Here is a 27,118-nt window from a genome sequence, read left to right as displayed (position 1 = left end):
GCAGCTGGATATCTGGTTGACTGACATATGTCAGTTAACAAATAAGAACTACCTGACTTATCTGGTCAGAAGGTCCACACAGTCGCTAATGAGATGCTCGAGTGGCTGACTCACAGAATCAGAATCAGCTTTATTGGCCAGGTCTATGTACACATACAAGGAATTTGACTCCAGTCACTTTGTCGAATGATACAAAAAATGTTAAAAAACAACAGTTAAGTAAGCAGAAAAATAGAAAAACTGTATAACATAGATAAGTCTTTCAGAATAAAATAATAATAGAAGCAGATATATGCAGTGATTTTGAACAGTAGTATACACATGTAATGAGAGTTATACAAGAGAGTTATCACGGCAGGTATGGGGTGCAAAGGTATGACACATATTAATGTTGTTTATTAAAGTCTCAAAGAGGATCCCACACTCTAAGCAAGAAGTCCTGGAGGAAATACCCCGGCTTAGTTTTTCATACATGAAACACAGGCAAAACCAGGTCTGAACGGGTAATAAAATCATAGAGAACATCAGCAACAACACTGACTAGACAATTCCCACAAGGGAAATTTTGAGGGAGGCAATGCTGCTGCTGCACAGTTTCAGGGCTTTCTGGTCTGAGGTGATCATGATGTTTTGGTGGGTTGTCAGAGACCCAGCATTGTGTTGGTAGAGACACCAGAACCAGAAGTGCCGCGTTATTAAGGGTCCCTATTAAGGGCTACCCTATTGTATTGCTGTAGTCGATCTTCTAATAGTTGAATTATCAACCTGAATTATTGGTGTCACATTGTGTAAAAAACATATTCATTCCTGTTTCCTTTGATGATTTTATTTCTTTCTAATCTCTCCTTCTAGACTGAACTCCTGGAGACATTGTTTGCTTGTCTTGGAGATTCATCCAGGCTGTGGTGTTAGCATGGTGCAACGTTTACGTACTCAGACAATAAAACGTCTGAGGATGATACCGTAAAGATGAGTTTTTCTGAAGAGACACAACTCAAACACAATCACTGATTTTAAAAGTTTTTATTGTCATTCATCTTCCACATGTTCAGAAGTGGCTCAGGGTTCAGGGGTTGGGGTCAGAGGTCAGAGGTTGTGGGTTCCCATGGCTTCAGCCTCTGGGCGTTTAGTTGGCGGCCAGGATCTGGTCGACCCATCCACGGAGCTCGGTGACACGGGCGTAGACACCAGGGGTGGAGGTGGAGCAACGGCTGCTTCCCCAGGACACGATACCGACCAGAGTCCAAGCGTTGTCCTTCTGACAGACCAGGGGACCACCGGAGTCGCCCTGAAACACAAGCAGACAAACAGAGTGAAGACGGCGACTCTGCACCTGTGACCCAGGTGATACAGGTAAGTGGGCGGGGCTTCACCATGCAGGAAGAGGCTCCAGCTGCACCGGCACAGATCATGAGGCTGGAGATCTTGCTGCCCCAGTGTCTCTTACACTGGTCGTTGGACAGCAGAGGCAGGGCGGCCTGCTGCAGCTTGTTGGGAGTACTGGGAGCTGTGGGAGACAGAACCCTTCATTAAAGCATCGGTTAAAGCCACAGCAAACATCAGTTCACCTGATGATAACATGAGACTTATTAATAATGTTCATTAGACTAATCACCTGTCCTGATCCAGATATTTAACCTGGTTTTGAAGGACCAGATGTTGTAGGTTGTTCATATTTGGGGGGTGGGGGTCTTACCGTTGTAGCGGGTCAGACCCCAGCCAGATGTGACGCAGGTCATGCCAGCGGCGAAGTCATCAGAGGACTCGGCGAGGCAGACGGGGGACACGTTGGTGGTGAAACGGGCAGGGGTGGCCAGCTTGATGAGGGAGATGTCGTTGTTGATGGTTCTGGGGTTCCAACTGGGGTGGGTGAACACCTGTAGATAGTGGGGGGAGGGGGGTTAGAGGAGGGAGGACGGCGTGATCTGAGAGTTTAGTGGCTGATGGTTCTGACCTTGGCGGGTTTCAGAATCTGGACATCCTCGTTAGAACCGTAACCCTTGTCATGCTCTCCAACAACCACACGGTGGTAGGTCCTGGTAGAGAAGAACTCAGCTTTAAAGGATGAAACAGTTCAGGTACAAGGGAGGTAGGTGGACAGGTACAGGTGAGGTAGGTTGACAGGTACAGGTGAGGTTGTTTTGGTACTGACTTGACGTTGCAGTGAGCAGCTGTCACCACCCAGTTCTCGTTGATGAGAGATCCTCCACAGAAGTGGAAGCCGTTGGATTGCTGAGAATAAAACAAAGTTAGTGACCGAAGAAGAAGACGAAGAAGAAGACGTTTGAAGAGGTCAGCTGACTCACCTGCAGAGACACCTGCCAGGGCCACGAGTGAGGAACCGCCTCCTCACCATTGACGATGCGGGCGTAGCCGGACACCTCAGGGGTGACGGCAGGGACGCCACAGCCTGAGGGGAGGACATGAACAAGATCTTAATCGACCAGAGAGTGGACCAGGAATTGAACCAGGAATTGGACCAGAAGTTGTCCTGTGTCCACAAGTCAAACTGAAGATGGCGCTGAACTCACCGTAGGCGGCGCTGACGAAGGCGAGGCAGGAGACGAACCAGAGGAAGGCCATGGTGATGATGAGGATGATGGACATGAGGAGCTGAGCTGCTCTTTTATCCTCTGAGCCAACTGGACTTCAGCCAATCAGAGCATCCGACCTTTATCAGCTGGTTATCAGAGCTGAGGGGATGGTGGCATTCCCACGGGTCACACCTCAACATATAGCGCTCTGATCCAGTCTGGAACCAGTCAGCACAAAAACAAACTCAGAGAAAAGTTAGAGTTAGGGTTTGCTCATGTAGAATGTCAGGATTTATTTCTACCAACACCATGTACGTCTCTAATGGATAATTTCACCTGTTAAGAGGAAGATTTTTTCTGATAAGAAAAAAACACTAGTCAAAACAGAAAAAACAGTGTGTCATAAAGTTGAATGCAACAAGCCTCCAGACACATTATGACATCTATAAAGAGAGACTTGGCATCTGCATCTATAATCAGGAACTTAATAATTCTCAAAAATCCTTCTTCCCCAAAATAATCACCAGAAATACTAATAATGTCGGTGTCCTGTTGACTAATGATGGCAGGTTGACTAACCCTCCTGTGTCAGTAGCCTCTGGGCATCTGTCCATCAGGGCCTGCAATGAGTTTGCCTCCTCCTTCTCCGAAAAAGTCTAATCTACAGAATGACTGACATAATATATGGCTCATACACTGTATCTACTGAGTGATATCCTTCGGGTCATAGAGGCTGTTCATTACAGAGTTTAAATCAAACATTTTAATTGCTGACTTTTAATAAAGATGATTTAAAGGTGTCAAACAGATGTTATGTGATCCACATTTTAAAAATCTAATTTAGTCAACATTTGAATCTGATTGACGGATCAATTGTTTCTCTCACAAACAGTATTTGTTAAAAAAGTTTCTATAACTGAATAATTGAAATGCAGGTAGAACTAGATTGTTCATTCATCTGCAATATTATTAATACATTATTAAAAGTATGAATATATTATTAATAATTATCGTTTCAGATATCAAAAATTATCAGAAATAAATACAGACATTCTTCATGGACAAACTCTAACATTACTCGTAGTTTATTTTCAACAAAGCTTTGCTGCTGACTGTTCAGATTTCAGCCAATCAGAGCGCTATATGTTGAGGTGTGACCCGTGGGAATGCCACCATCCCCTCAGCTCTGATAACCAGCTGATAAAGGTCGGATGCTCTGATTGGCTGAAGTCCAGTTGGCTCAGAGGATAAAAGAGCAGCTCAGCTCCTCATGTCCATCATCCTCATCATCACCATGGCCTTCCTCTGGTTCGTCTCCTGCCTCGCCTTCGTCAGCGCCGCCTACGGTGAGTTCAGCGCCATCTTCAGTTTGACTTGTGGACACAGGACAACTTCTGGTCCAATTCCTGGTTCAATTCCTGGTCCACTCTCTGGTCGATTAAGATCTTGTTCATGTCCTCCCCTCAGGCTGTGGCGTCCCTGCCGTCACCCCTGAGGTGTCCGGCTACGCCCGCATCGTCAATGGTGAGGAGGCGGTTCCTCACTCGTGGCCCTGGCAGGTGTCTCTGCAGGTGAGTCAGCTGACCTCTTCAAACGTCTTCTTCTTCGTCTTCTTCTTCGGTCACTAACTTTGTTTTATTCTCAGCAATCCAACGGCTTCCACTTCTGTGGAGGATCTCTCATCAACGAGAACTGGGTGGTGACAGCTGCTCACTGCAACGTCAGGTCAGTACCAAAACAACCTCACCTGTACCTGTCAACCTACCTCACCTGTACCTGTCCACCTACCTCCCTTGTACCTGAACCGTTTCATCCTTTAAAGCTGAGTTCTTCTCTACCAGGACCTACCACCGTGTGGTTGTTGGAGAGCATGACAAGGGTTACGGTTCTAACGAGGCAATCCAGGTTCTGAAACCCGCCAAGGTCAGAACCATCAGCAACTAAACTCTCAGATCACGCCGTCCTCCCTCCTCTAACCCCCCTCCCCCCACTATCTACAGGTGTTCACCCACCCCAGTTGGAACCCCAGAACCATCAACAACGACATCTCCCTCATCAAGCTGGCCACCCCTGCCCGTTTCACCACCAACGTGTCCCCCGTCTGCCTCGCCGAGTCCTCTGATGACTTCGCCGCTGGCATGACCTGCGTCACATCTGGCTGGGGTCTGACCCGCTACAACGGTAAGACCCCCACCCCCCAAATATGAACAACCTACAACATCTGGTCCTTCAAAACCAGGTTAAATATCTGGATCAGGACAGGTGATTAGTCTAATGAACATTATTAATAAGTCTCATGTTATCATCAGGTGAACTGATGTTTGCTGTGGCTTTAACCGATGCTTTAATGAAGGGTTCTGTCTCCCACAGCTCCCAGTACTCCCAACAAGCTGCAGCAGGCCGCCCTGCCTCTGCTGTCCAACGACCAGTGTAAGAGACACTGGGGCAGCAACATCTCCAGCGTCATGATCTGTGCTGGTGCAGCTGGAGCCACTTCCTGCATGGTGAAGCCCCGCCCACTTACCTGTATCACCTGGATCACAGGTGCAGAGTCGCCGTCTTCACTCTGTTTGTCTGCTTGTGTTTCAGGGCGACTCCGGTGGTCCCCTGGTCTGTCAGAAGGACAACGCTTGGACTCTGGTCGGTATCGTTTCCTGGGGAAGCAGCCGTTGCTCCACCTCCACCCCCGCTGTGTACGCCCGTGTCACCGAGCTCCGTGGATGGGTCGACCAGATCCTGGCTGCCAACTAAACGCCCAGAGGCTGAAGCCATGGGAACCCACAACCTCTGACCTCTGACCCCAACCCCTGAACCCTGAGCCACTTCTGAACATGTGGAAGATGAATGACAATAAAAACTTTTAAAATCAGAGATTGTGTTTGAGTTGTGTCTCTTCAGAAAAACTCATCTTTACAGTATCATCCTCAGAAGTGTTATTGTCTGAGTATGTAAACGTTGCACCATGCTAACACCACAGCCTGGATGAATCTCCAAGACAAGCAAACAATGTCTCCAGGAGTTCAGTCTAGAAGGAGAGAGATTAGAAAGAAATAAAATCATCAAAGGAAACAGGAATTAATATGTTTTTTATTCAAATACTATATGTAGATGTTTTAGAAAGGAGACATGAGTTGTAGTATCTTCAGACTTACATGCTCAGATAGAGGGAACTCTATGCTCCAAGTGTGTGTTAACTGTCAAGAAATCTATAAGGGGAGGAGCTATGCCACGTGATCTCTATATGTCTGTGCTGCCTACCATGTGGCATTAATGGCGATGAGGATAAAACTTCTTTACTTTTTGTGTCCTACTCTGTGATTCCTGTGTTTGGGCTAATTAGATGATTTGACTCCAGGTGGACAAAGGATTTGGTGGAAAGGGGAAAGAAGAAAAGAAGGTGAGATGGCAACGACTGGATCCCTGCCACTATTTGACTCAAATGTGCAAGCATGGGAGGAATAGTGTGAGATAATGGAACACTTTTTTAAAGAAAATGATATTGATGATGAAGATAAAAAAAAGGTCCATATTACTCAGAGTTCACAAATTTACAGTTTGATGAGAAACCTCCTGAGTCTCGCAAAATCTGGAGAAAAGACTTCAGCACAGTTGGCAATAAATTAAAGATCAACTTTAATCCCAAACCAAATGAAATTGTCCAGATTAAAATTTGACTCTCACATTCAAAGACAGACTGAATCTGTGGCTAAATATATTGCAGAACTATGGAGACTGGCAAAAGACTGCCACTATGTAGAGACACTTTCACAAATGTTATGGGACAGATTGGTATGTGGGATAACTCCATAGCATACCCAGGCTATGAAGTCTGCTAACAAAAATGTGCAGGACTTGCAAGTCAAAGGGGGCAGAGAAGAGAAAGCCATTGGAGAGCAGGAAAGGATACAGAGTGTTACGGTTGAAAAGGTTAATGAAAGAAATGAACAGGAAGAAAAATAAAAGAAGGAAAAATGTCATGCATCTGTAATGGTGGGCAATATAGCTTGGGCATGTTGCAAAAGAAAAAAAAGTCAAAGACTGAAAAAAAGAACTGATGGAAGACCCAACGAAACAAGGCGCAGCACACAGAAAGGAAGAGAGTTTATTGTTCTCCCAGAGTGGCAAAGCACTGAGGAGGAGGGGGAGGAGGAGGAGGAGGAGGAGGAACGGGAGACATTTTCAATTTACAGTGTCCTTGGTGAGAAGGAAGAGGACCGGGTTCCGTCTTACCAGGTATCCATGACACTAAATGGTGCATCAGTGACATTCGAAGTGGATGCTGGATGTGGTCTGACCATATTTAACATGAAAACATTCAGAGAAAAAGTTCCCTGTCCCTAGTCTGCCCATGGTGTCCTTGGGTAAGACACTTACCCCACCTTGTTCCTACTGTGAACTCAACTGATGTATGACTGTGAGTGAGTGATGTTGGTAAAGGTCACAGAGGTGGTAGATGTGGATTATCAGCCACGTTTACACCAGTCTGCCCCAGGGCAACTGTGACTACCGAGGTAGTTTACCACCACCAGGCTGTGACTGTGTGAGTGAATCACTACTTCATTCACTATAAAGCGCTTTGACTGTCTATGATAATGCACTATTATTATTACCCCCACTGCCCCTGAGCCTGGAGAAGGTGCTACAAGAGCATGGGGGAGTATTTCAAGATGGGCTGGGAATGCTAAAAAGATTTAAAGCTACTATTCATGTTCCATCTAATGCTGTTCCCTGTTTCTATAGATCTGGATCTGTTCCATAGGCCACGAAGAACAAAGCTGATGCTGAAATTGACAGATTGTTAAGAGAGACCATCATTGCTCCTGTCAAGTACTCTGACTGGGCTGCCCCTCTGGTTCCTTTGCCAATGCCAGATGGTAACTGCACGTTATGCAGAGATTATAAATTGACTATAAATACAGTGTTGACCCTGCAGTAGAACCCCATACCCAAAGTGAATGATTTGATGGCCGTCTTAGCTGGGGGGCAACAGTTCACAAAAAAATAGTGATGCATGTCAGCAGGAGTAAGCCTTCAGGGGGTCCAAAGACTTATTGAAGTCTACAGATGTCTTGGTGCATTATTCAGGAGAGAGGCCTTTAATAGTAGCTTGTGATGCCTGACCAGGTATGTCTATGGCCATGTTGTCCCACAGAATGGAGGACGGCATAGAAAAAATGATTGGGTTTTAATCGCGAAGGTTGGCACCATCATTTCTCCCCAAGGCAGGAAAATGCTGCTGAAGTTTCTTCATCCGTTTCATCCCGGGATGTCGTGGATGAAGGATCTGGCTCAGTCATATGTCTGGTGGCAACAGATGTAGAGAGGGAGGTTCACCAGTATGAATGTTGTTTCAACAAAGCTTTGCTGCTGACTGTTCAGATTTCAACCAATCAGAGCGCTATATGTTGAGGTGTGACCCGTGGGAATGCCACCATCCCCTCAGCTCTGATAACCAGCTGATAAAGGTCGGATGCTCTGATTGGCTGAAGTCCAGTTGGCTCAGAGGATAAAAGAGCAGCTCAGCTCCTCATGTCCATCATCCTCATCATCACCATGGCCTTCCTCTGGTTCGTCTCCTGCCTCGCCTTCGTCAGCGCCGCCTACGGTGAGTTCAGCGCCATCTTCAGTTTGACTTGTGGACACAGGACAACTTCTGGTCCAATTCCTGGTTCAATTCCTGGTCCACTCTCTGGTCGATTAAGATCTTGTTCATGTCCTCCCTCAGGCTGTGGCGTCCCTGCCGTCACCCCTGAGGTGTCCGGCTACGCCCGCATCGTCAATGGTGAGGAGGCGGTTCCTCACTCGTGGCCCTGGCAGGTGTCTCTGCAGGTGAGTCAGCTGACCTCTTCAAACGTCTTCTTCTTCGTCTTCTTCTTCGGTCACTAACTTTGTTTTATTCTCAGCAATCCAACGGCTTCCACTTCTGTGGAGGATCTCTCATCAACGAGAACTGGGTGGTGACAGCTGCTCACTGCAACGTCAGGTCAGTACCAAAACAACCTCACCTGTACCTGTCAACCTACCTCACCTGTACCTGTCCACCTACCTCCCTTGTACCTGAACCGTTTCATCCTTTAAAGCTGAGTTCTTCTCTACCAGGACCTACCACCGTGTGGTTGTTGGAGAGCATGACAAGGGTTACGGTTCTAACGAGGATGTCCAGATTCTGAAACCCGCCAAGGTCAGAACCATCAGCCACTAAACTCTCAGATCACGCCGTCCTCCCTCCTCTAACCCCCCTCCCCCCACTATCTACAGGTGTTCACCCACCCCAGTTGGAACCCCAGAACCATCAACAACGACATCTCCCTCATCAAGCTGGCCACCCCTGCCCGTTTCACCACCAACGTGTCCCCCGTCTGCCTCGCCGAGTCCTCTGATGACTTCGCCGCTGGCATGACCTGCGTCACATCTGGCTGGGGTCTGACCCGCTACAACGGTAAGACCTCCACCCCCCAAATATGAACAACCTACAACATCTGGTCCTTCAAAACCAGGTTAAATATCTGGATCAGGACAGGTGATTAGTCTAATGAACATTATTAATAAGTCTCATGTTATCATCAGGTGAACTGATGTTTGCTGTGGCTTTAACCGATGCTTTAATGAAGGGTTCTGTCTCCCACAGCTCCCAGTACTCCCAACAAGCTGCAGCAGGCCGCCCTGCCTCTGCTGTCCAACGACCAGTGTAAGAGACACTGGGGCAACAAGATCTCCAGCCTCATGATCTGTGCCGGTGCAGCTGGAGCCTCTTCCTGCATGGTGAAGCCCCGCCCACTTACCTGTATCACCTGGGTCACAGGTGCAGAGTCGCCGTCTTCACTCTGTTTGTCTGCTTGTGTTTCAGGGCGACTCCGGTGGTCCCCTGGTCTGTCAGAAGGACAACGCTTGGACTCTGGTCGGTATCGTGTCCTGGGGAAGCAGCCGTTGCTCCACCTCCACCCCTGGTGTCTACGCCCGTGTCACCGAGCTCCGTGGATGGGTCGACCAGATCCTGGCCGCCAACTAAACGCCCAGAGGCTGAAGCCATGGGAACCCACAACCTCTGACCTCTGACCTCAACCCCTGAACCCTGAGCCACTTCTGAACATGTTGAAGATGAATGACAATAAAAACTTTTAAAATCAGTGATTGTGTTTGAGTTGTGTCTCTTCAGAAAAACTCATCTTTACACTATCATCCTCAGAAGTTTTATTGTCTGAGTACGTAAACGTTGCACCATGCTAACACCACAGCCTGGATGAATCTCCAAGACAAGCAAACAATGTCTCCAGGAGTTCAGTCTAGAAGGAGAGATTAGAAAGAAATAAAATCATCAAAGGAAACAGGAATTAATATGTTTTTTTATTCAAATACTATATGTAGATGTTTTAGAAATGAGACATACGAGTTTAAAATGAAATTTTACACAATGTGACACCAAAAATTCAGGTTGATAATTCAACTATTAGACTATTAAAAATGTACTTTAACGAAGAAAGAAGATCCAGATCGGTCTAAAGAACATTTAAATGCAGCTATAAGGCAGTGTTTACCACTTACAACGTCTCCACCATGGCACCCAACATGCAAAACCGTTTTATTCAAAGAAGTGGACAGAACACAACACTGAGACCAGGACTAGACAGACCCAGGACTAGACTGCAGACAGACATGAGCCCAGATTACCCTGACTTATGTTTAGACACTTCATTATTTCAAAGGATATTTTATTAAATGTCAACATTCTCCTAATTTTCTCGTTCTTCTTTGAACCAAAACAAATCGAAAAAGTCTGGAATTGTCGTTACTTATGGGTTATTATTGTTACTGGTTTAGCCCACTTTAGATCATATTGGGCTGAACCCATGTGAGTGGCCCACTTTTGGCCAACCACAGTTTTTAATGCCATGTTATTTACACTATATAGTAATAAAATATAGATCACATAGCTTTTATTCTAAACTCAGCAATTTTAAATCGTAGTTTTTAACTTTTTCCTCCAGATGAGAGAAACTTCATGTAATATTCTTAGTTACCAGTCTGCACACCAGTGGAGTGAATGAGTGACTCTGGTGTGATCTTAACAATGTCAGATAACAATTTGTGTTGGTGCATTAAAAGAAACTGGGCCTATGGGTGGAAATCCAGTGTGTGTTGCATGTATTGCAGTGAATTTCTTACAGACTTGAGCTCTGAGTGTCAAACCTGGTGTTGATGCACATGGATACAGTTCCTGGAGCTTTGTGTTTTTTCACACAGTTACACATTAGCCTTTAACCCAATGACAAAACTTGTATATTGTTGTATACACTGTAAAAAAAAAAAGAAAAAAGAAAAAAGTAATATAACTGAATTTTACTGTTTACAGATTATTTCTGTATTTTTAAAATACAGAAACAATCTGGACAATGAACGAAAGGAGACTGTGATTTTACATGTCAAATGAATAAATGAAATCACTGTAACTGTGAAAATACGTATGAAAACATGATATTTCTGTATTGTTACAAAAATCATTAGAAATACAGATATTTATTGTTAAAATATGTTCACAAATGCATCGTAATTTTACAAATATTTGGCTGTTATTTAATGGAATAAACTGTAAAATTCAACTTTAAAACTTAAAAAAAACATTTAAATTACTGAGAAATTAATAGTAAAATAACTATTTAACACTGTAGGCTATTGTGTGTATATATATATATATACAACCCAATGTAAATCACAACGTCTTGAATTATTTCACAGCCTGTCTGAACAAAACACGTGTAATCAGGAGACATTTTACTGCTGCAACGTCTCCCTGCACAAACTCAAACAGACGCTTCGACAGAAACGGTTGGAGAAGAAGAAGCAGAAGAAGAAGAAGAAGAAGAAGAAGAAGAAGAAGAAGACATGCCATTGTCTGTTGGGACACTGAACATCCGTCTTTGACATTACGCTTAACAAGGTCAACAACCACCACGCGGCTGTTCCCGTTTGGTCACAGAAACTTGGAGCAAACAGCAGCTAATGTCGAGGCTGGAGGAAGGACGAAGGCAGAAGGCAAGTATCAAACTGAAGCTTAGTAGTATTAGCTTTATTTACCACCATGCCTCTGACTTTACTCAGTCGACAAAACCAATCCGCTAGCATGTCGTCAATTGAAATGTTAGCTAACTACGATAACAAAAGTATGGCCGGCGGCGGCGTCTGCCAGTGTTAGTCATAGATATATATCTATGAGTGTTAGCAGTCAGCCAGACCAACCACTTTTTATTTTATTTACACTAACGTTAGCTTAGCACTTAACAGTGAGTCATTACATTTACTTCTGTGAACTGACTGACACAGGCGGAGAGAAAGAGGAACAACATTTGTTTAGAGCTGCAACAATGAACAATAATCGATAATTAACCCTCTTCTACATTTTCACTGTTTTTTTTGGCCATAACTTTTACTATGGCATGATTTCTGGCTAGGATAGGAAGCTGGATTTTATGTAACGTGTCAAAATGTCAAAGTCTTCTTTCCGCGCAGACTGCTCCTACTCCTCCACTTGCAGGTGTCGCTACTGAGACATTTTAAGTGGATTTTCTTCCAAAGAAGAGAGCACAAATGTTTTATAAATGATACTGAGATTTGGTAATGGTTTATTTTAACCAGTTACTCTTTCTTAAAACTGATATTTTCATCTTCCTCTTGCCTCTCACAAATATAGGAGGAGCGACCTACTCTGCCTTTTTCAAGGTTTTTCAAATTTTAATTTTGGTGCAACACTAGTCAGTGGTCAACATGAAATTCAAAACAATACTGAAAAATATGGAAAGGATAAGCTAACGATCATCTTCTAGTTTATTGAGGGGAGATCTGCTAACACAGTTTAGGTCGACTTTTTCACAACCAATAGCATTTATTTTGATTTTGGCAAATTTCATCATTGTTTTTTCTTTCTCTCTGCAGATAAGTGGTGAGAGCTGATTTCATGGCATAAACTTGTGGTTAAGAACTCCACTCTTTTCCATGCTGAACTGTACAGTGAAGCAGTGGCACTCAGTACAGTAAAAAGGGTCTTTCTGTGTTTAAACCAAGGTGAGGCACTTGAATTCAGACAGATTGAGCTCATGCTTGTGATGCAGGACCAGCACGTATACTTTATTGTTACACCTCATGATGTGTCCTATGTGCCAGCATTTGCATTGTATGAAGTGAAACAAGCATGAAATGTTGGAAGCCTAAGCAGAAACTAGATTATTACCATTTGCATGTGTACAAGCTTTGTGGGACAAGAGTAATTTCACTTAAGCATAGCATTGTTGACTCAGAGTCATCTGGAGTTTGAAAGATTAAAATCTGACAGTAACAGTATTTTTCATCCCTTCTAGTCGTCCTAGTCATGGATGCAGAGAGTCCGCTTCTGTCTTTCATCAAATCAGTGCCTAAACTGAGAGACCCTGAGCCTTTGCTGGGGCATCTGCAATGTTTAGGAGTTGAGGACCTGAGCTTCCTGCAGGAGAGTGACCTCCTTTCTGTCCTCAGACCAGTTGAAGCCAGGAAACGTCTGTCAGTGCTCAAAAAGACAAGTATGTGTTTCAGTTTGTACAGAATAAACTTTCACATTAAAAAAATGTGCATAGTCAAAATCTACTTATTAGGTCCACCTGTACTAATCAATGCAGTCCAATACAGCAGTTCTACTATGAATTATACTTCAAAGAATATTCTCTACATTTTTGTTGATGTTTTGAAAAAGGTGATGACTATACACTACACCTTGTTCATCATTGATTTCATAGTGGGTCTTAGTGGTGGTGTACTGCATTATATTGAGAAAGGAACAGTTTTAAATATACCAATGGCTACTGAGGATAGAATTATGTTAGGTAATAATATACCCAGATTGAGCTATGTGATGTTTGTGTTTAAATATTACTACTATCTGTCCTTTAATAAGGCCAACAACATGTCTTGGACAGTCCTCCAAGCAGCCAGAGCAACCAACAGTTGAGCAGAGCCAGTACCAGTACAAGTCCAGTAACACAGTCCGACCAGATGCCCCTCTCTGGTGAGTACATGCATCTGTTGCACACAATTACTCTTTTGGGTTAGATGGGCTGAAAAATAAAATAATCTACCTCTAACTTCGTGTAATATAGTACAATCAGCAGCAGTTATTCGGTAGCAAATGACACACAACTAATGATGGGATGGGATTATGGGATGAACACAGGATATTTTATTACAATGTACAGAAAAAAAACGTTCCTCTGTTGCAGCTCTTTCTTTCCTCTGTTGCAGCTCTCTGCAGCGAGCGGTGCGGAGGAAGGACACTGATCAAAGCCGTTCACTTTTTCACGCTAACTAACTGTTTCAGAATAGCAGCAACTAGTCACTAGTCAGTGAACGAGCGAGAGTTACACAACAACTGAATGACACTGAATGCCACACCACACTCATGGTTGTAACATCAACCAAAAAACACTGAACTCCCACAGTGCATTGCAGCTCATTTACTAGTTGCTGTCGAGTATTTAATTCAAATGTATTTTTATTTTAGTGCGTTAGTTTTTTAAATATAATTCTAAATTTGAATTGATGGTGATCCTTTAACATTAAAATAAAATGTATTTAATTTTTTGTTGCACAAAATATACGCCACAACTGCCGACTTTTTTTTTTACTTCATTACCAGTTCAGTTGAATTTTGTTTTTGTTTTTTTGTTTTTTGCTTCAGAACCAGTCATTTTAATTGAATAGATTTTTGAATATTGCTGTAATAATGGCTACCTCCTACAGTTGAATAAAAATACGGAGAATGGGAAATTGTAGCTGTTCTTGTTCAGCATTTTTTCTCATGTTCTCATGTTTTGAAAAGATCAAATTATTGTTGTATACTGTTATTTTACATCTAATCTAATATAGCCTACAGCCTTTTTAAATAAAATAATGCCATTAAAACAACTAATAAGAGCACATTTCTGTAACTTTAAGCATTATTATTCATATTACAATGTTAATTTGCTGCCTTTATGGGTAATTTCATTATTTTAAAATGTAAAATGTTTGTAATTAAACGTTAAAAACAACGTAAAACAATTAAATATCAATTTGCTGTTTTCTAAAATTAACAGTAAATTCTTGCAATCTAACCAAATATCTAGTTTTGCAACAGTTCAGTTTTGACGTGTTTTGAAAGACTAATCACATTATTTTGTGTCATGTACTGTTGTATTACATCAAATATAAATTATTATACAATCTCTTCCCATAAAATAATTTCATTAAGACCTATTAATAACAGCACATTTCTGTAAATTTAAGCATTATTGTTCGTAATACATTTATTTACCATATTTCTAGGTGATTTAATTGTTTTAAAATGTGAAAATGTTTCTAATTAAACGTTTAAACAACCTGAAAATACGACAAAGTCTTGTTAAAACTACAAGTGCAAACTGTATTTTAATTATGGAAAATATCTGTATTTTTACGAGAAATTAATTTTCCGTTATTTTACGGTATTTTTATGGCGCCCCTGCTGCTGGAAATTTACATTTTTTTAACGATTTTTCTTTTTTACAGTGTAATTGTATATTCCATATATATAATGACAATATACACATTTATCTTTTACACAATCCACTCTTTATTCTTCTGAAATTTCCCCACTGTGGGACAAATAAAGATTTTTCTATTCTATTCTACACATATCTATTCCCCTTCCTTGCAGACGTCAAAGCTGCAGCAGGTGAAACAAAAACAAACTGTGGAACTATTTCTATATTAACTATGTCCTGACTTTATTCAAGGATTTTTAATTGTCATTCGCAACCATTCACTGAAGTCTGATTTATTAACCATGAGGCAGAATAGTTGTCGTTGTCAGTGGTAATATTTATAGTATTGAAGCACCACTTCATGCCAATTACTGATTTTAGGCAACCTGTGTAATTTCCTGGTAGGGCAGTTGTCATTGGTGGGATGAGTCCTTGACTGGAGGAAACAACAAACTCAGAGATTTGCATTCACTAGTCTAAGTTATCCTTTTATTAAACAGGCTTCGGCCACATTGCAACCCTGACGGGTCAGAAGTTGAGCTTAGCCTCAATGGAATTGTTCTTAATTGTGGTCTGGCAGTAGGACAAGCTATGGAGTTAGCTTCACCAATTTCTTGTACTGTATATATCATCCAATCAATCCAGTAGTTCTTCTCTCTGAATAACCAGTTCATTTTTTCCAGAAGATATTCCACATATGTTCCTAAACTTTGTGGGTGCCAATAATGGTGAGTATTTTCCCTAAAGTGAACAGTAGGTGGATGGTGATGGCATTCTGTGATGTTGACATTTCATGTAGAAGAAAACTAGTGATATTTGATATTTTTACTGTATTTGATCAGATTTAATAATTTTCTTATTGTAGGTCGATGCATGAAATTCTTTTAAATCTCCCATTTATTATAATGGAGCCCCGTTACTACCAGGGGCCCCAAGTGTGTGTGTGTGTGTGTGTGCTCGAGAGACAGTGTGTAGCATGAACACATCATTTCATTGTTGAAAGTCTTTCACGAGTCTTTCATGATATTCTTTGATTTCTACTTCTTTTATGGTGAAATAGCTTTGAAATCAACATCTGATTCTTCAGTGTGAACATTTACTGTGCAAACTGCAACAACACTGAAAAAACATCTGGACTCATCTGAATGAGACACAAGCTTCAGGGGAACCTGACATGGAAAGATCACTGGACTCCTTCACTTCTCACACACTCTAAAAATGAAAACTTAAAGTTCTTGGCTGAACCATATTTTTCAGCGAACTAAGCAAAAAAGTTTGAGTTGTGTTGTAAACTAATCACCATATGTATTGTAGATCAGGCTGTACTTTTTTAAATTATATTTATTGGCCTTTTAACATTGGGAACCGGAGAAATATCCTTCTCATGGTTAAAGAGAGGTCTTTAATGCATGAATCATGTATAAGTTATTTGGGAAGGACTCGTTTAAATATGCCAGTAACTTCACCTTTGATAAACACGTGGGTGCACAGGCTAATATGAGCACACACACACACACACACACACACACACACACACACACACACACACACACACACACACACACACACACACACACACACACACACACACACACTGAGCTCACTCGCTACCTGTGGTTGTTGTCCTGTTAGCAACGTAGCGTGTTAGCAACTCAAAACGTGTTATCAAGTTAAAATGTAACAGTCGGAGTCATCAAAATACAGAACTGGACCGAACTGGAGTTGTTCCGATTCCAATACCAGTATCATTATGGTATCATTAGCTTCGTTAACTCTGTTAGCTCCGTTAGCTCTGTTAGCTTCGTTAGCTTCGTTAGCTCTGTTGGCTTCGTTAGCTCCGTTAGCTCCGTTAGCTCCGTTGGCTCCGTCAGTGCGGCTACAGTCTCATTTATTAAACAAAGTGAGCAGCGCTACAAATAAGCGTTATACTGTGCACGTGTGTCTTTGAAGTTAAAGAATTCAGAAAAACTGAAAAAGTTCAGTTTTACTTTAAAGACTCGTTTTTACAATCGGGAGTCACGTAAACATGACACACTCCTCGTCTTGTTCCGGTCGGTCGTCATGGAAACGTGACGCTGTGGCAGTGACGCGGTTTGCAGGGTCTTACTTGCTGCAGTGTTTATTTTATCAAGTAACTGGACTTTCATTTCTTGTTACATTTTTCCTATGAGATGAGAATTTTGTGATTTCGCCTGCACAAACATCTCGTCTCTACTCAGCTCAGGATTATTATTACAGGACTTTTGAACTGTGTTGTGGTTTGACTCTTTTAACATGTCCACACCAGTCTGCATCTTTTTGTTTGTGTGCAGTCTAGTACTTACAGTATTGGTAGATACTAAGAGATTTCATCCTGCTACATATTTGCTGGGATGTTGTATTTAATGCTTAAATAAACATGTTTTACTGAACCAGTATTATTTGTATTTGTATCATATATGGTGGCACAATAGAAAAGTTCTCATGTTTGACACTATTCATAAGTACAACTCAAAATGTTACAAGCTTTTTAAAAGTAGCAAAAACCATCAAAAATCTAAAAACTCACAGTACTTTGCAGACTGTAAACAAGACGAATGAAGAGTTTATTTGAACAAGGCCAGAGAGTTAAACAACTGGACAAGTGAGTTGGTTTCAAGTGTTTATTAAAAAGGAAATACAAAAAAAACACCTGTAGGAATCTACAGTGAAGACAAAGCAGGCAGACGTCATGATTCCTCTTCACTACAGCTACGGCTAATCGGTCTGAGGTCAGAGGTCACCAGGGTGTCCTAGACCAGGGACGACAGCAGAAGAGAGGAGGTGGGACAGAGGCTCGTCTCTGAATAAAAGCAGACGTCCTGATGGACAAAGCAAACATTCAGAGAAAGAAAAAGCTTTCTGAAAATTTAAAGATCACCTCAAACAGAAAAGTAAAAGTCCTCATGTCCAACATAAATACTGAGTTGTGAATATATTATAATGTCATGATCCACCACATCTGGAACGGCAGCGTAGAAAATCATCAGGAGGATTAAAGTGCAACAATGAAAGAAAAATACTGTGATTGGAAGAAAATGTTGAATATTTGGCCGATGACACATGAGAAGAGTTTGATTCCCGTCACAATCCATCAGGACGAAGCGAGCGTGGCGTCCGTCCGTCCGTGGCGTGCGTCCGTCCGTGGCGTGCGTCCGTCCGTGGCGTCCGTCCGTGGCGTCCGTCCGTGCGTGGCGTGCGTCCGTCCGTGGCGTCCGTCCGTGGCGTCCGTCAGGCCGTCAGCTTCAGTCGTCCTGCAGAGAAACCATCGGTCAGAGGCTCCTCTCAGTTTGACCATGTCCACTCTCGGGGTCATAAATGTGAAAACATCAGAGCAGCTGAACGTCTTCCACCCTCAATCCTTCATCTTCCTAGATGTGTTTATTCTGACTCTGTTGCTATGGTTACCTGCTGAGCTCAAACATCCTTCTCTCTTCATCTTAAACGAACCATGTTAACAACTAACAGAGATGGAGGAGGAAGAAGTTAAGCTTCAAACATGTCTGACATTAATCTGGACGATGAGTCAGGAGATCTGTGAACTGTGACGTGTTGGAGGTGGAAACTCAGCGTCTGTGTTTTCAGATTTATCAGAATTCCCAGAATCCTCAGCAGCAGGACACAGAAACAATGACTCATCCACAAACATCAAAACATCAACAGCCACAAGGAAACAACACATTAGCTCATTAGCTCGTCAGCTTAGAGGCATCATAGATATATGTGACAACTTCTGGATGGGTTAGCCTAGCTTAGCACAAAAACTAGAAATGGATGGAAACTGTTAGCCTGACTCCATGAAGTAGAATCATCTCTAATGACACAACTGGTTCTCTGTGAAGGTTCCCAGTTCTCCACGTTTAACAATTCAATTCAAATGGGTTTCGATAAACCCAGACCTGGAGGACCTGAGAACCATTCACACCTGGAGACTTGAGCCTATGACAAAAACTTTTATGTATCTTTGTGCTAAGCTAGGCTAAGCTACGTTGAAGACTAACAAGGCCTCCTCAGATGAGACTGGACCAGTGAACTCAGATTCTACATGGATGACGTTTATCTGTTCTGCCCGGCCTCAGATAGACGGTTCCCTCCATATGAGCTGGTTCTGGTTCTACTTCTGTTCAGAGCAGCATCAAAGAAAACTCCCTTTAATAGGAAGACACCTTGGAGGTTTCAGACCAGTCTTGAGACATTTGTAATAATAAATATTATATATAATAAAAATGATTGAACCAAATGAATTGATTCATTGGATTAAACTGAAGTAACTGCTTGATAACGAGTTGTTTCCTTTTGACGCTGAGCTTCAGTTACATGGAGCCTCCAGCGCCTCTCACAGGTCTGCAGGCGCACAACAGTAGCTCTGTGGTTTGGGGGGTGGGGTGGGGGGGTAGGGTTAGATGGGGGAGGAGGAGGGGAGGGGGCACCATGCCATGCTGAGAGCTTTCATGCCAAGCTTACCACCAATCAGCATCCAGTACACCCCCACCTACCACCAATCAGCATCCAGTACACCCTCACCTACCTGCCCACCGTCCCCCACCAATGGGCTGCCTCTGTCTACCTGTCTGTCTGCAAACCAACCAATCAGACCACAGAATGAGGACACAGAGGAAGGAGGAGGAGGACAGACAGAATGTTCACGCTGCTGGCCTACAGCTCCCACAATGCATTTCTGTCCAGATGCACAAACGAAAATGTTTTACAACAACTCCCTGACAAATATGTTCTTTCACGGTTCTTTTACAGTTCTCATGTATTTTTAATCTGTCATCGTTTTATTGCTCTCTGATGAGATGAGAAATAAACTCTAAAACCAGAGCAGATTAAGTCTGATTAGACCCCCCCCCCCGCTGTGATTAAACATGGTGGTTTATTTCTTATCGTCCAGCTCTGTACCTGTGGTCAGCTGGGACTGGGACCTCCGCCGCGAGCCTCCCGGGGTCCTGGAGGCCGAGGAGAGGGTGGAACCGGCACTACTGGCCCGAGAGATGGGGAGAGGAACCGGGGTCACCGGGGGGGAGTCCAGCTGAGGAGAGGCAAGAGGTCACACAGGTCTCAGTTTACTGAATCCATTTAAGGTTAACGAACATTTAACTTTGTCATTTAGAATTTGAATTTTGGTGCCATGGCTCAGAAAGACAGAAGGAAAAAATAGAAAAAAAATGTACACATAAAATATGAACCACTTTTTAAAATATTAGAGAAGGTTTTCACCCTCACACCCTCCTCAGATTTACTCCCCTCTGGAAACCTTTGTGGAAAAATGTGAAACCGCCATAAAAAAAAAACACATACATACATACATATATATATATACACACACACACACACACACATACACATATACACACATACACATACACATATACACATATATATATATACACACAAAGAGGAAACAACAATGGAGTTCAAATATTTGACTAAAAGAAAAGTTCCTGCACAGAACTGAGCAGCTGAAACACAGTGAAAATGCCCGAGGACATTAAATATTTAAAGCTGCTGTTCTTCATGAGAAGAACCATCAGATTTTTTTTTAGAGGAGAAATAAAACAGCAGGAACTGAACTTGTTTCTGTGGCGTCTTATTATTATAAATTACTTATTACTCATTAATGAACGGTGTGAATCACCTCAACGCTGTCATGGGTCGGTGAGGACGAGGTGGACGAGTTCTCGTGTCTCCTGGAGGACGAGGAACTTAGTTCGATGCTTCGAACCCGCTGGGCGAACTTCAGCGAGCAGACCGACTCGCTCATGTTTGCAGGCAACGGAGAGACCTGCAGAGAGGACGAGTCCTCATTGACCTGGTTCTAATGGAGACAGGGTCCATGTGCTCTTGGGTTGGGGGGGTGTCTTACCTGCACCATCATGAGCGTCTTGCTGTCCCCGCTCAGGGCGTCCTGCAGCAGGTAGGTGAGGCGTGAGTTCCTGAAGGGGACGTGGGCGTGTTTGTTCCTCAGAGCGTTGATGACGTCCCCCAACGCCGACAGAGACTTGTTGATGCACTGAGCTTCTCTCAGACGACTTCCCTCCGCCCCCGACTTCCCAATCCGCTCGGACCCAGCCAGGTCCACCAGGTTCAGCTTCCCTGGGGGACGAGGTCCAGAGCCATGAGATACACCGGAGACATTCTGAGGTTTTTATTACACGCTACATGTTGGTGACCAGACTGTGGTTCTGAGGGAATGAGTCCATAGAAGATTCTCTGAGACCAGATGGACACAAACATACACTACATGTCCAGCATTTTTCTCTCTCCTGTCTTCATCAGAATCAGAATCACTTTATTGATCCCAGGGGGAAATTACTTTTCTTTACAGCAGCTCCAACCCAAAGTACCAGTGTTAAGGACAAAGAGCAATAAGAATAAGTAAGAGAATGTAAAAAATATAGGAAACACATATATAACAATATGTACAAGTATAAGTGAACTCTGTGTTCTGAGTTATTGCTCTACAGAGAAAAAATATATACAAGTGTATGAAAATAATGACGTTATGCATGTGTCATTGCACAATCTCAGGGTCAGTATAGTTATAAACATTATTGGACATAGTAAGACCAGAGTCCCCTAGTACACAGGGAATGTGTCCTTGTATATGAGATTCAGTTTTCATTTTCAATTCAGTTTTATTTATATAGCGCCAATAACAACACAAACCGTCTCAAGAAGCTTCACAAAAACCAGCCTGAAACCTCCAGAGCAGCCTGAGGGAAAAACTCCCTTTAACAGGAAGAAACCTGGAGCAGAACCAGAACCAGCTCATATGGAGGAACCATCTGCTGAAGACCAGCCGGGTAGAACCAGAGAAGATAGAGAGAGAAGAACAGGAGAAACTAGAGAAACTAACTTCTGTCATAGATACAAACATCAAGCTGAAGGAAACATGTAGGATCTAGTAATATAACACACAAGGAGATGAGGTGAACATGAATTATTGCACATTATCAGTATCAATATGTGTATAAATAATATGGGTTCTACACCCTCAGAGTGAGGAGTTATCCAGGGTGAGGTCCACCGGCAGCAGTGATTTCCTGTGTCTCTGTGGGTCATCGTGGTGTGATCAGTCCTCCTGTGTCTGACCAACACGTCATGATTCTGGCTCTTCCTGTACAGGGCGTCTGTGTTCTTCCCCCAGTCCAGTCTATTATCAATGTGAAGCCCCAGATACTTATAATCCTCCACTATGTCCACATTGACCCCCTGGATGAACCTTGGTCCTCCTCAGGTCCACCACCAGCTCCTGCGCTTCGTCACATTGAGCTGTAGATGGTTCTCCTCGCACCATGTGACAGCGTTGTCCACACCAGCCCTGTGCTCCACCTCATCACCCTCTGATACATCCAACCACAGCAGAGTCATCAGAAAATGTCTGGATGTGACAGGTCTCTGTGCAGGGGTTGAAGTCTGTGGTGTAGAGGGTGAAGAGGAAGGGAGAGAGGACAGTCCCCTGGGGGGGACACAGTGTTGCTGACCAGCCTGTCTGACACACAGCGTTACAGGTGCATATACTGTGTCTGCCAGTCAGGTAGTCAACAACCCATGACACCGGGGGGGGGATACACCTGCATCCCCATCATCTTCTCACCCAGAAGAGCCGGACGGACGGTGCTGAAAGCGCTGGAGAAGTCAGAGAACATGACTCTCACAGTACTCGCCGTCTTGTCCAGGTGGCGTAGACACGGTTGAGTAGGAAGATGATGACATCCTCAACTCTGAGTTGGGGCTGGTATAAACTGGAGGGGGTCCAGATGTGGCTTGACCACGAGTTGCTCCAAGATGAGTCTGTCCAGCATCTTCATGATGTGGGAGGTCAGCGCCACCGGTCTGTAGTCCTTCTAGCCACCGGGTCATGTTGAAGACATGCTGAAGAACTCCACAGAGCTGGGTGGCACAGGTTTCGAGCACCCTGGGGTTGACCCCATATGACCTCCAGTGACGTCCATTCTTCGTCTCCAGGGTTTAATGTCACGTCTCCAGCCTCTGTAGCTCCAACAGCTCCAACTCTTCAGGTTTAGGAGTGAGTTGGTTCCAGAAGCTCATTAGTGATGTTGGAAGAAAAGCCCTGGCTAATAATTCATCCCAGAGGGGTTCTATGGGGGTCAGAACTCTGTGCAGGCCAGTCCAGTTCCTCCTCATCCAGGTCTTTATGGACCTGGCTTTGTGCTCTGGTTCTCAGTCACGTTGGAAGAGGAAGGGGGTCGTCCCCAAACTGGTCCCACAAACTTGGGAGCATGGAATTGTTCAAAATGTCTTCAGAGTTCCTTTGACTGGAACTAAGGGGTCAAGCCCAGCTCCTGAACAACCTGCCCCCACCATAAATAGTAAATAGTCTTGCTTTTATATAGCTGCAGCCTAGGTGAGTGTATATAACCCCTTTCACATCGAGCCAAAGGGTCGATGTGAAAGAGTCGCACAAAATGGGCATTTCTTTGTTTCTGTCTTCTAACTATTTTATTTTTTGTTTTTAGAAATAGAAAAAGAAAATCAATCATTTTTTAAAGTTTTGGTTGTTCGTCTTAAACTTAAACTTAAAAAATGCTTTGAATTTTAATTTTAATTTCTAAATTTTAAAATGATAACCAAATAACCACTCATTTTTCGTTTTTTAATATCCTCTTCTGAACGGAGAATCCAATGACCAAAACATACACGGACCGTTTATATACAGCTTCTATAGCAATATCCCAATTTTTTAACGATCATGGCAGCGCTCTGCATCTGGGGAGAAGAGGAGATTTGGTGGCAGATATCGGACGCTGTGCAGGACACAGTAATTTATTCTAACATCAGCAGCCTTTTGAAGGAGCGGGGGTTTGAACAAACTGCAACGTTATCTGCAATGTAACGTTGCAGTTTGTTAATGACCCGAAGAATGGACCGGTTAATTATTATACCATACAGGTCAAGGTCTTTTATCATGTTTGTTGTGCATCCTCCTTTGGAGTAATGTTTTTCACAGGTGTTGCACTGTGCCAATTCATCCTTTTTCAAATTAAAATGAAGCCAGAGCGTCATTTTTTGCAGCCCATGTTCGGACCGCAGTCACTGGTTCGGACGAGTGATGTTCTTCTTACTAGCGGAGCATGCCGGGCGGAGTAATACAAACCCCGGAAACAAACTAGTGCAGTCCTTTAGGAACCAAAAAAAAAAAAAAAAGAATAGAAATTCAAATATCTTAATGGTTCTGGAACCACACGTTAGGAACCAGTTCCTATTTGGAACCGGTTCTCGGTGCCCAACCCTATTCACACACCAATGCCAGTTGCACTGGGAGCACGTTCAGTGTAGTGACTGAGCAATTATCGGTCACCGACATATCGGGGCCCGATAGGACGGCTCCAGTTCTATCAGGGGTTCTATCATATCGGTGAAATGTTGCGCCGATAGAAAGAAAAAAAAAGTGTGACAATGACTAAAGCACCCGCTGGTGTACTGATTTATTTTGTCCAGTGGAGCGCGCTGTGCTCACCCAGATCGACTCAGCTCACATTTCAGTGAGACCCTCCCCCACTCTACACCACGAAACCTCATCATCTGACCAGTCAGTCGATCAACCACAAGTCACAGTAAGTTAGTTCATGAAATAAATAACTAAACATGAAAACATCACAGGAACAACAATTATAGGACACATTTCATTGTCCCTTTTAAAAGTGTCCCTGGCCAAAATCTCCGGTGTAAAATAACTGCGAGGCAACTTTGCTACATCATTGCAGATTTTGTCTCAGTAGTAGCATTACATGAGTGATGTTAGCAGTTTGCAAATAAGCACTGAAGGCTTACAGTTTAATATACGCTAAAATGATTTACCCAAGAAAGCACTAGTCTCCCCGACACAACGCGGCATCACTTATATTTTATCGCTACTATGATGGTTGCATATCGGTTATCGGTGATTGATGGATGGATGGATGGATGGATGGATGGAGACTTTATTCATCCGGACTTCATACCTTGAGTCGTGTTTCCTGTTGCCGTGTTGAATCCAGACACTGTGATGATGAGCAGAGCATGAGAACGGGAGCTGTGTTCATTCAGGTTGGTGCACGCCGTCGCTCTGTTCACGTAACCCAGGTCAAACACCTGAGGACAGACACACACACAGACACAAACACCAATCAGAGCTAAATATGGTTTTTGCTGTTGTTTAATTCTGCTCTATGCCTTTGTCTTCATTGTTTTAAATGCAACCTAATTATAATAACCTTCTGCAGTGAAGCAGAAAGTGGATATTGCTGCTGCAGGAGTTTTACTCTAAAAGGACAGACAGGAAGTCCTCACCCTGTTGACGTCCTCGGGGCTCTGCACGGTGAACTCAGTCAGTCCGGGGACATACAGCTGTCCACTGCCGTCAGGGTTCATCTTGATGTCCAGCTTGTCTGTGGGATTGTCCCTGAGCAGGTCCCTGCAGGGACATGGACACTCAGAGTCTTCAGACCACGGCTCAGGGCTTACCCTGCTCCACACACGACTAACAAAGTTTGACTACAAATATGGCTGGTGGAAACTACATTGAGGCTAGAGCTACTGTTAGCCTGGAGGCTAGGAGGGGCTACTGTTAGCCTGGAGGCTAGGAGGAGCCACGAGTTAGCTGGAAGCCTCTAGCTAGGTGATCTGACGGATGATCTCTGAAACTTTCAACCAAAAAATGTTATCCAGATGTTGAGCTCTGAGCCTGTTACACATCAGCTGGACAGATGAAGATGAACCTTAGTGACATGAACATGATCCTCCTTTAAATAACCGTTCTGTGTGGAGACATGTTGGACTAAAGTTGTATCAGATCAAATGCACATTCCTGATGACATCTTTATGTCTTGTATGTTGTAAAATAAGAAGCCTGTGTGATGTTTGGTTGTGTTCAAGTCTCCTCACCGCAGTGTCTCGTTGTAGATCTCCACCATGTTCACGGTGATCTTATAATCCCAGTCTGGAGATTTCTCCGTCACCTCAGAGAACAGGAGACGCAGAGCTCGCTGGTTAATGCCGGGGTCATTAGCCACGCCCTGTGAACAAAATGATGGTTTATAGGTCAGTCTCGCCCTGAAAACAAAGGTGCAAGGTTTATAGGTCTAACCAAGCTCCAGGACATCAATCAGACCAAACTCTGTCCAGCTGGACAACAAGACAACGCTATTATACCTTATTATCATTCCTATGAACATAATGTCTATTTCTCTAATGTACATTTATATGTATATATATATACCTATATATATATATATGTATATATATAGGTATATCATACCTAATTCTATACATTTATTTTATTTTACTAGATTTTACTTATATTTTATTTTAATCTCATTTTATATCGTCTTTCTTTTTACTTCTGCTCTTAAGAGTGTTTCTTTTATGTGTAACTAACCCTACTGAGACCAAGTAATTTCCCTTGTGGATCATTAAAGTCTATCCAAGTCTAAAACTAAGTCTAAACTGACATTAGATTTGGAGACTGATTTAAATGTCTATCATACGAGTGAATGTGACGTAAACACTCGTCCTACCTCCATGGTGTACGTCTTCCCCGAGCCGGTCTGACCGTAGGCGAAGATGCAGACGTTAAAGCCGTCGATACAAGATGTGACCAGAGCCTGGACTTCCTGGAACACCTGAAGGACCAATCAGAGTAACAGCACAACAATCAGGTGTCGATCCAAGCGAGTTAAATCTCTTATCTCGCAGAGAGGGCGGTTCAGTTGTTTAGGGCTGTGAGAAGTGATAACATTGAAAAGCTGCAATGTTAATGTTTTGATTTCAGTTAACGTACGAAAATAGAAATAAGCAAACTTGGACAAATCACACAGATTTCAGGTCTGACTCTACTCAATAAAATTTTACATCTATAGCATCAATAACAAAACAAATTGTCTTCAGATGCTTTGCAAAACCCAGCCTGAAGCCCCCAGAGCACCACGAAGGTGATGGTGGTAAGAAAAGCTTCAACTTTTAACAAGAAGAAACCTTGAGCAGAACCAGAACCAGACCCAGGCCCTCATCATGATTGAGGCCGACCGGGTAGAGACAGAA

At 43.2% G+C, this 27,118-nt stretch overlaps 4 protein-coding genes across 10 annotated transcripts in view; 2 read left to right on the top strand and 2 right to left on the bottom strand.

Annotated features, from left to right (window-relative positions):
- Positions 1–1,008: 1,008 nt before the first annotated feature.
- ctrb.3 (chymotrypsinogen B, tandem duplicate 3) lies at positions 1,009–2,694 on the bottom strand. The gene is made up of 7 exons (XM_047580585.1): positions 2,532–2,694; positions 2,307–2,410; positions 2,153–2,232; positions 1,955–2,036; positions 1,697–1,877; positions 1,374–1,507; positions 1,009–1,288 (listed from the first exon to the last, which is right to left on the bottom strand). Exons 1-7 carry the CDS (start codon positions 2,605–2,607, stop codon positions 1,127–1,129), a joined length of 819 nt encoding a protein of 272 aa, XP_047436541.1. The 5' UTR covers positions 2,608–2,694; the 3' UTR covers positions 1,009–1,126.
- Positions 2,695–3,717: 1,023 nt separating this feature from the next.
- LOC125005754 (chymotrypsin B-like) lies at positions 3,718–5,403 on the top strand. The gene is made up of 7 exons (XM_047581310.1): positions 3,718–3,880; positions 4,002–4,105; positions 4,180–4,259; positions 4,376–4,457; positions 4,535–4,715; positions 4,905–5,038; positions 5,124–5,403. The coding sequence occupies exons 1-7, from the start codon at positions 3,805–3,807 to the stop codon at positions 5,283–5,285; spliced, it is 819 nt and encodes a 272-aa protein (XP_047437266.1). The 5' UTR covers positions 3,718–3,804; the 3' UTR covers positions 5,286–5,403.
- Positions 5,404–7,976: 2,573 nt separating this feature from the next.
- LOC125005755 (chymotrypsin B-like) lies at positions 7,977–9,661 on the top strand. Its single transcript, XM_047581311.1, has 7 exons — positions 7,977–8,139; positions 8,260–8,363; positions 8,438–8,517; positions 8,634–8,715; positions 8,793–8,973; positions 9,163–9,296; positions 9,382–9,661. The coding sequence occupies exons 1-7, from the start codon at positions 8,064–8,066 to the stop codon at positions 9,541–9,543; spliced, it is 819 nt and encodes a 272-aa protein (XP_047437267.1). The 5' UTR covers positions 7,977–8,063; the 3' UTR covers positions 9,544–9,661.
- An 8,022-nt stretch (positions 9,662–17,683) lies between these two features.
- Positions 17,684–27,118, bottom strand: part of kifc3 (kinesin family member C3) — a 32,291-nt gene continuing 22,856 nt past the window's right edge. For 6 of the 7 annotated variants that reach the window (XM_047580995.1, XM_047580992.1, XM_047580990.1 and 3 more), the window contains 9 exons: positions 26,596–26,700; positions 25,964–26,094; positions 25,370–25,493; positions 25,042–25,171; positions 20,940–21,169; positions 20,712–20,858; positions 19,976–20,105; positions 19,602–19,648; positions 17,684–18,327 (listed from right to left, as the gene is read on the bottom strand). In XM_047580995.1, coding sequence (XP_047436951.1) covers positions 18,319–18,327; positions 19,602–19,648; positions 19,976–20,105; positions 20,712–20,858; positions 20,940–21,169; positions 25,042–25,171; positions 25,370–25,493; positions 25,964–26,094; positions 26,596–26,700 — 1,053 coding nt within the window. In that variant the 3' untranslated portion in view covers positions 17,684–18,318. The remainder of the gene's footprint in view (positions 18,328–19,601; positions 19,649–19,975; positions 20,106–20,711; positions 20,859–20,939; positions 21,170–25,041; positions 25,172–25,369; positions 25,494–25,963; positions 26,095–26,595; positions 26,701–27,118) is intronic. The other variant, XM_047580993.1, reaches the window with a different exon arrangement.

The sequence above is a fragment of the Mugil cephalus genome, chromosome 3, assembly GCF_022458985.1.
Source record: "Mugil cephalus isolate CIBA_MC_2020 chromosome 3, CIBA_Mcephalus_1.1, whole genome shotgun sequence".
NCBI classification, from domain to species: Eukaryota; Metazoa; Chordata; class Actinopteri; order Mugiliformes; family Mugilidae; genus Mugil; species Mugil cephalus.
The sequence above is the reverse complement of the archived record's forward strand: the minus strand, read 5'-3'. Positions and strand labels throughout refer to the sequence as shown.

What these genes read in the sequence shown, in the direction of transcription:
- ctrb.3 (XM_047580585.1), bottom strand. Translation starts at nt 2,607, where the DNA reads ATGTCCATCATCCTCATCATCACCATGGCCTTCCTCTGGTTCGTCTCC. An exon ending in CTTCGTCAGCGCCGCCTACG is followed by an intron (nt 2,411 to 2,531) that starts GTGAGTTCAGCG and finishes TCCTCCCCTCAG; the next exon opens with GCTGTGGCGTCCCTGCCGTC. An exon ending in CCTGGCAGGTGTCTCTGCAG is followed by an intron (nt 2,233 to 2,306) that starts GTGAGTCAGCTG and finishes TTTTATTCTCAG; the next exon opens with CAATCCAACGGCTTCCACTT.
- LOC125005755 (XM_047581311.1), top strand. Translation starts at nt 8,064, where the DNA reads ATGTCCATCATCCTCATCATCACCATGGCCTTCCTCTGGTTCGTCTCC. An exon ending in CTTCGTCAGCGCCGCCTACG is followed by an intron (nt 8,140 to 8,259) that starts GTGAGTTCAGCG and finishes GTCCTCCCTCAG; the next exon opens with GCTGTGGCGTCCCTGCCGTC. An exon ending in AGATTCTGAAACCCGCCAAG is followed by an intron (nt 8,716 to 8,792) that starts GTCAGAACCATC and finishes CACTATCTACAG; the next exon opens with GTGTTCACCCACCCCAGTTG.
- LOC125005754 (XM_047581310.1), top strand. Translation starts at nt 3,805, where the DNA reads ATGTCCATCATCCTCATCATCACCATGGCCTTCCTCTGGTTCGTCTCC. An exon ending in CTTCGTCAGCGCCGCCTACG is followed by an intron (nt 3,881 to 4,001) that starts GTGAGTTCAGCG and finishes TCCTCCCCTCAG; the next exon opens with GCTGTGGCGTCCCTGCCGTC. An exon ending in GCTGCTCACTGCAACGTCAG is followed by an intron (nt 4,260 to 4,375) that starts GTCAGTACCAAA and finishes CTTCTCTACCAG; the next exon opens with GACCTACCACCGTGTGGTTG.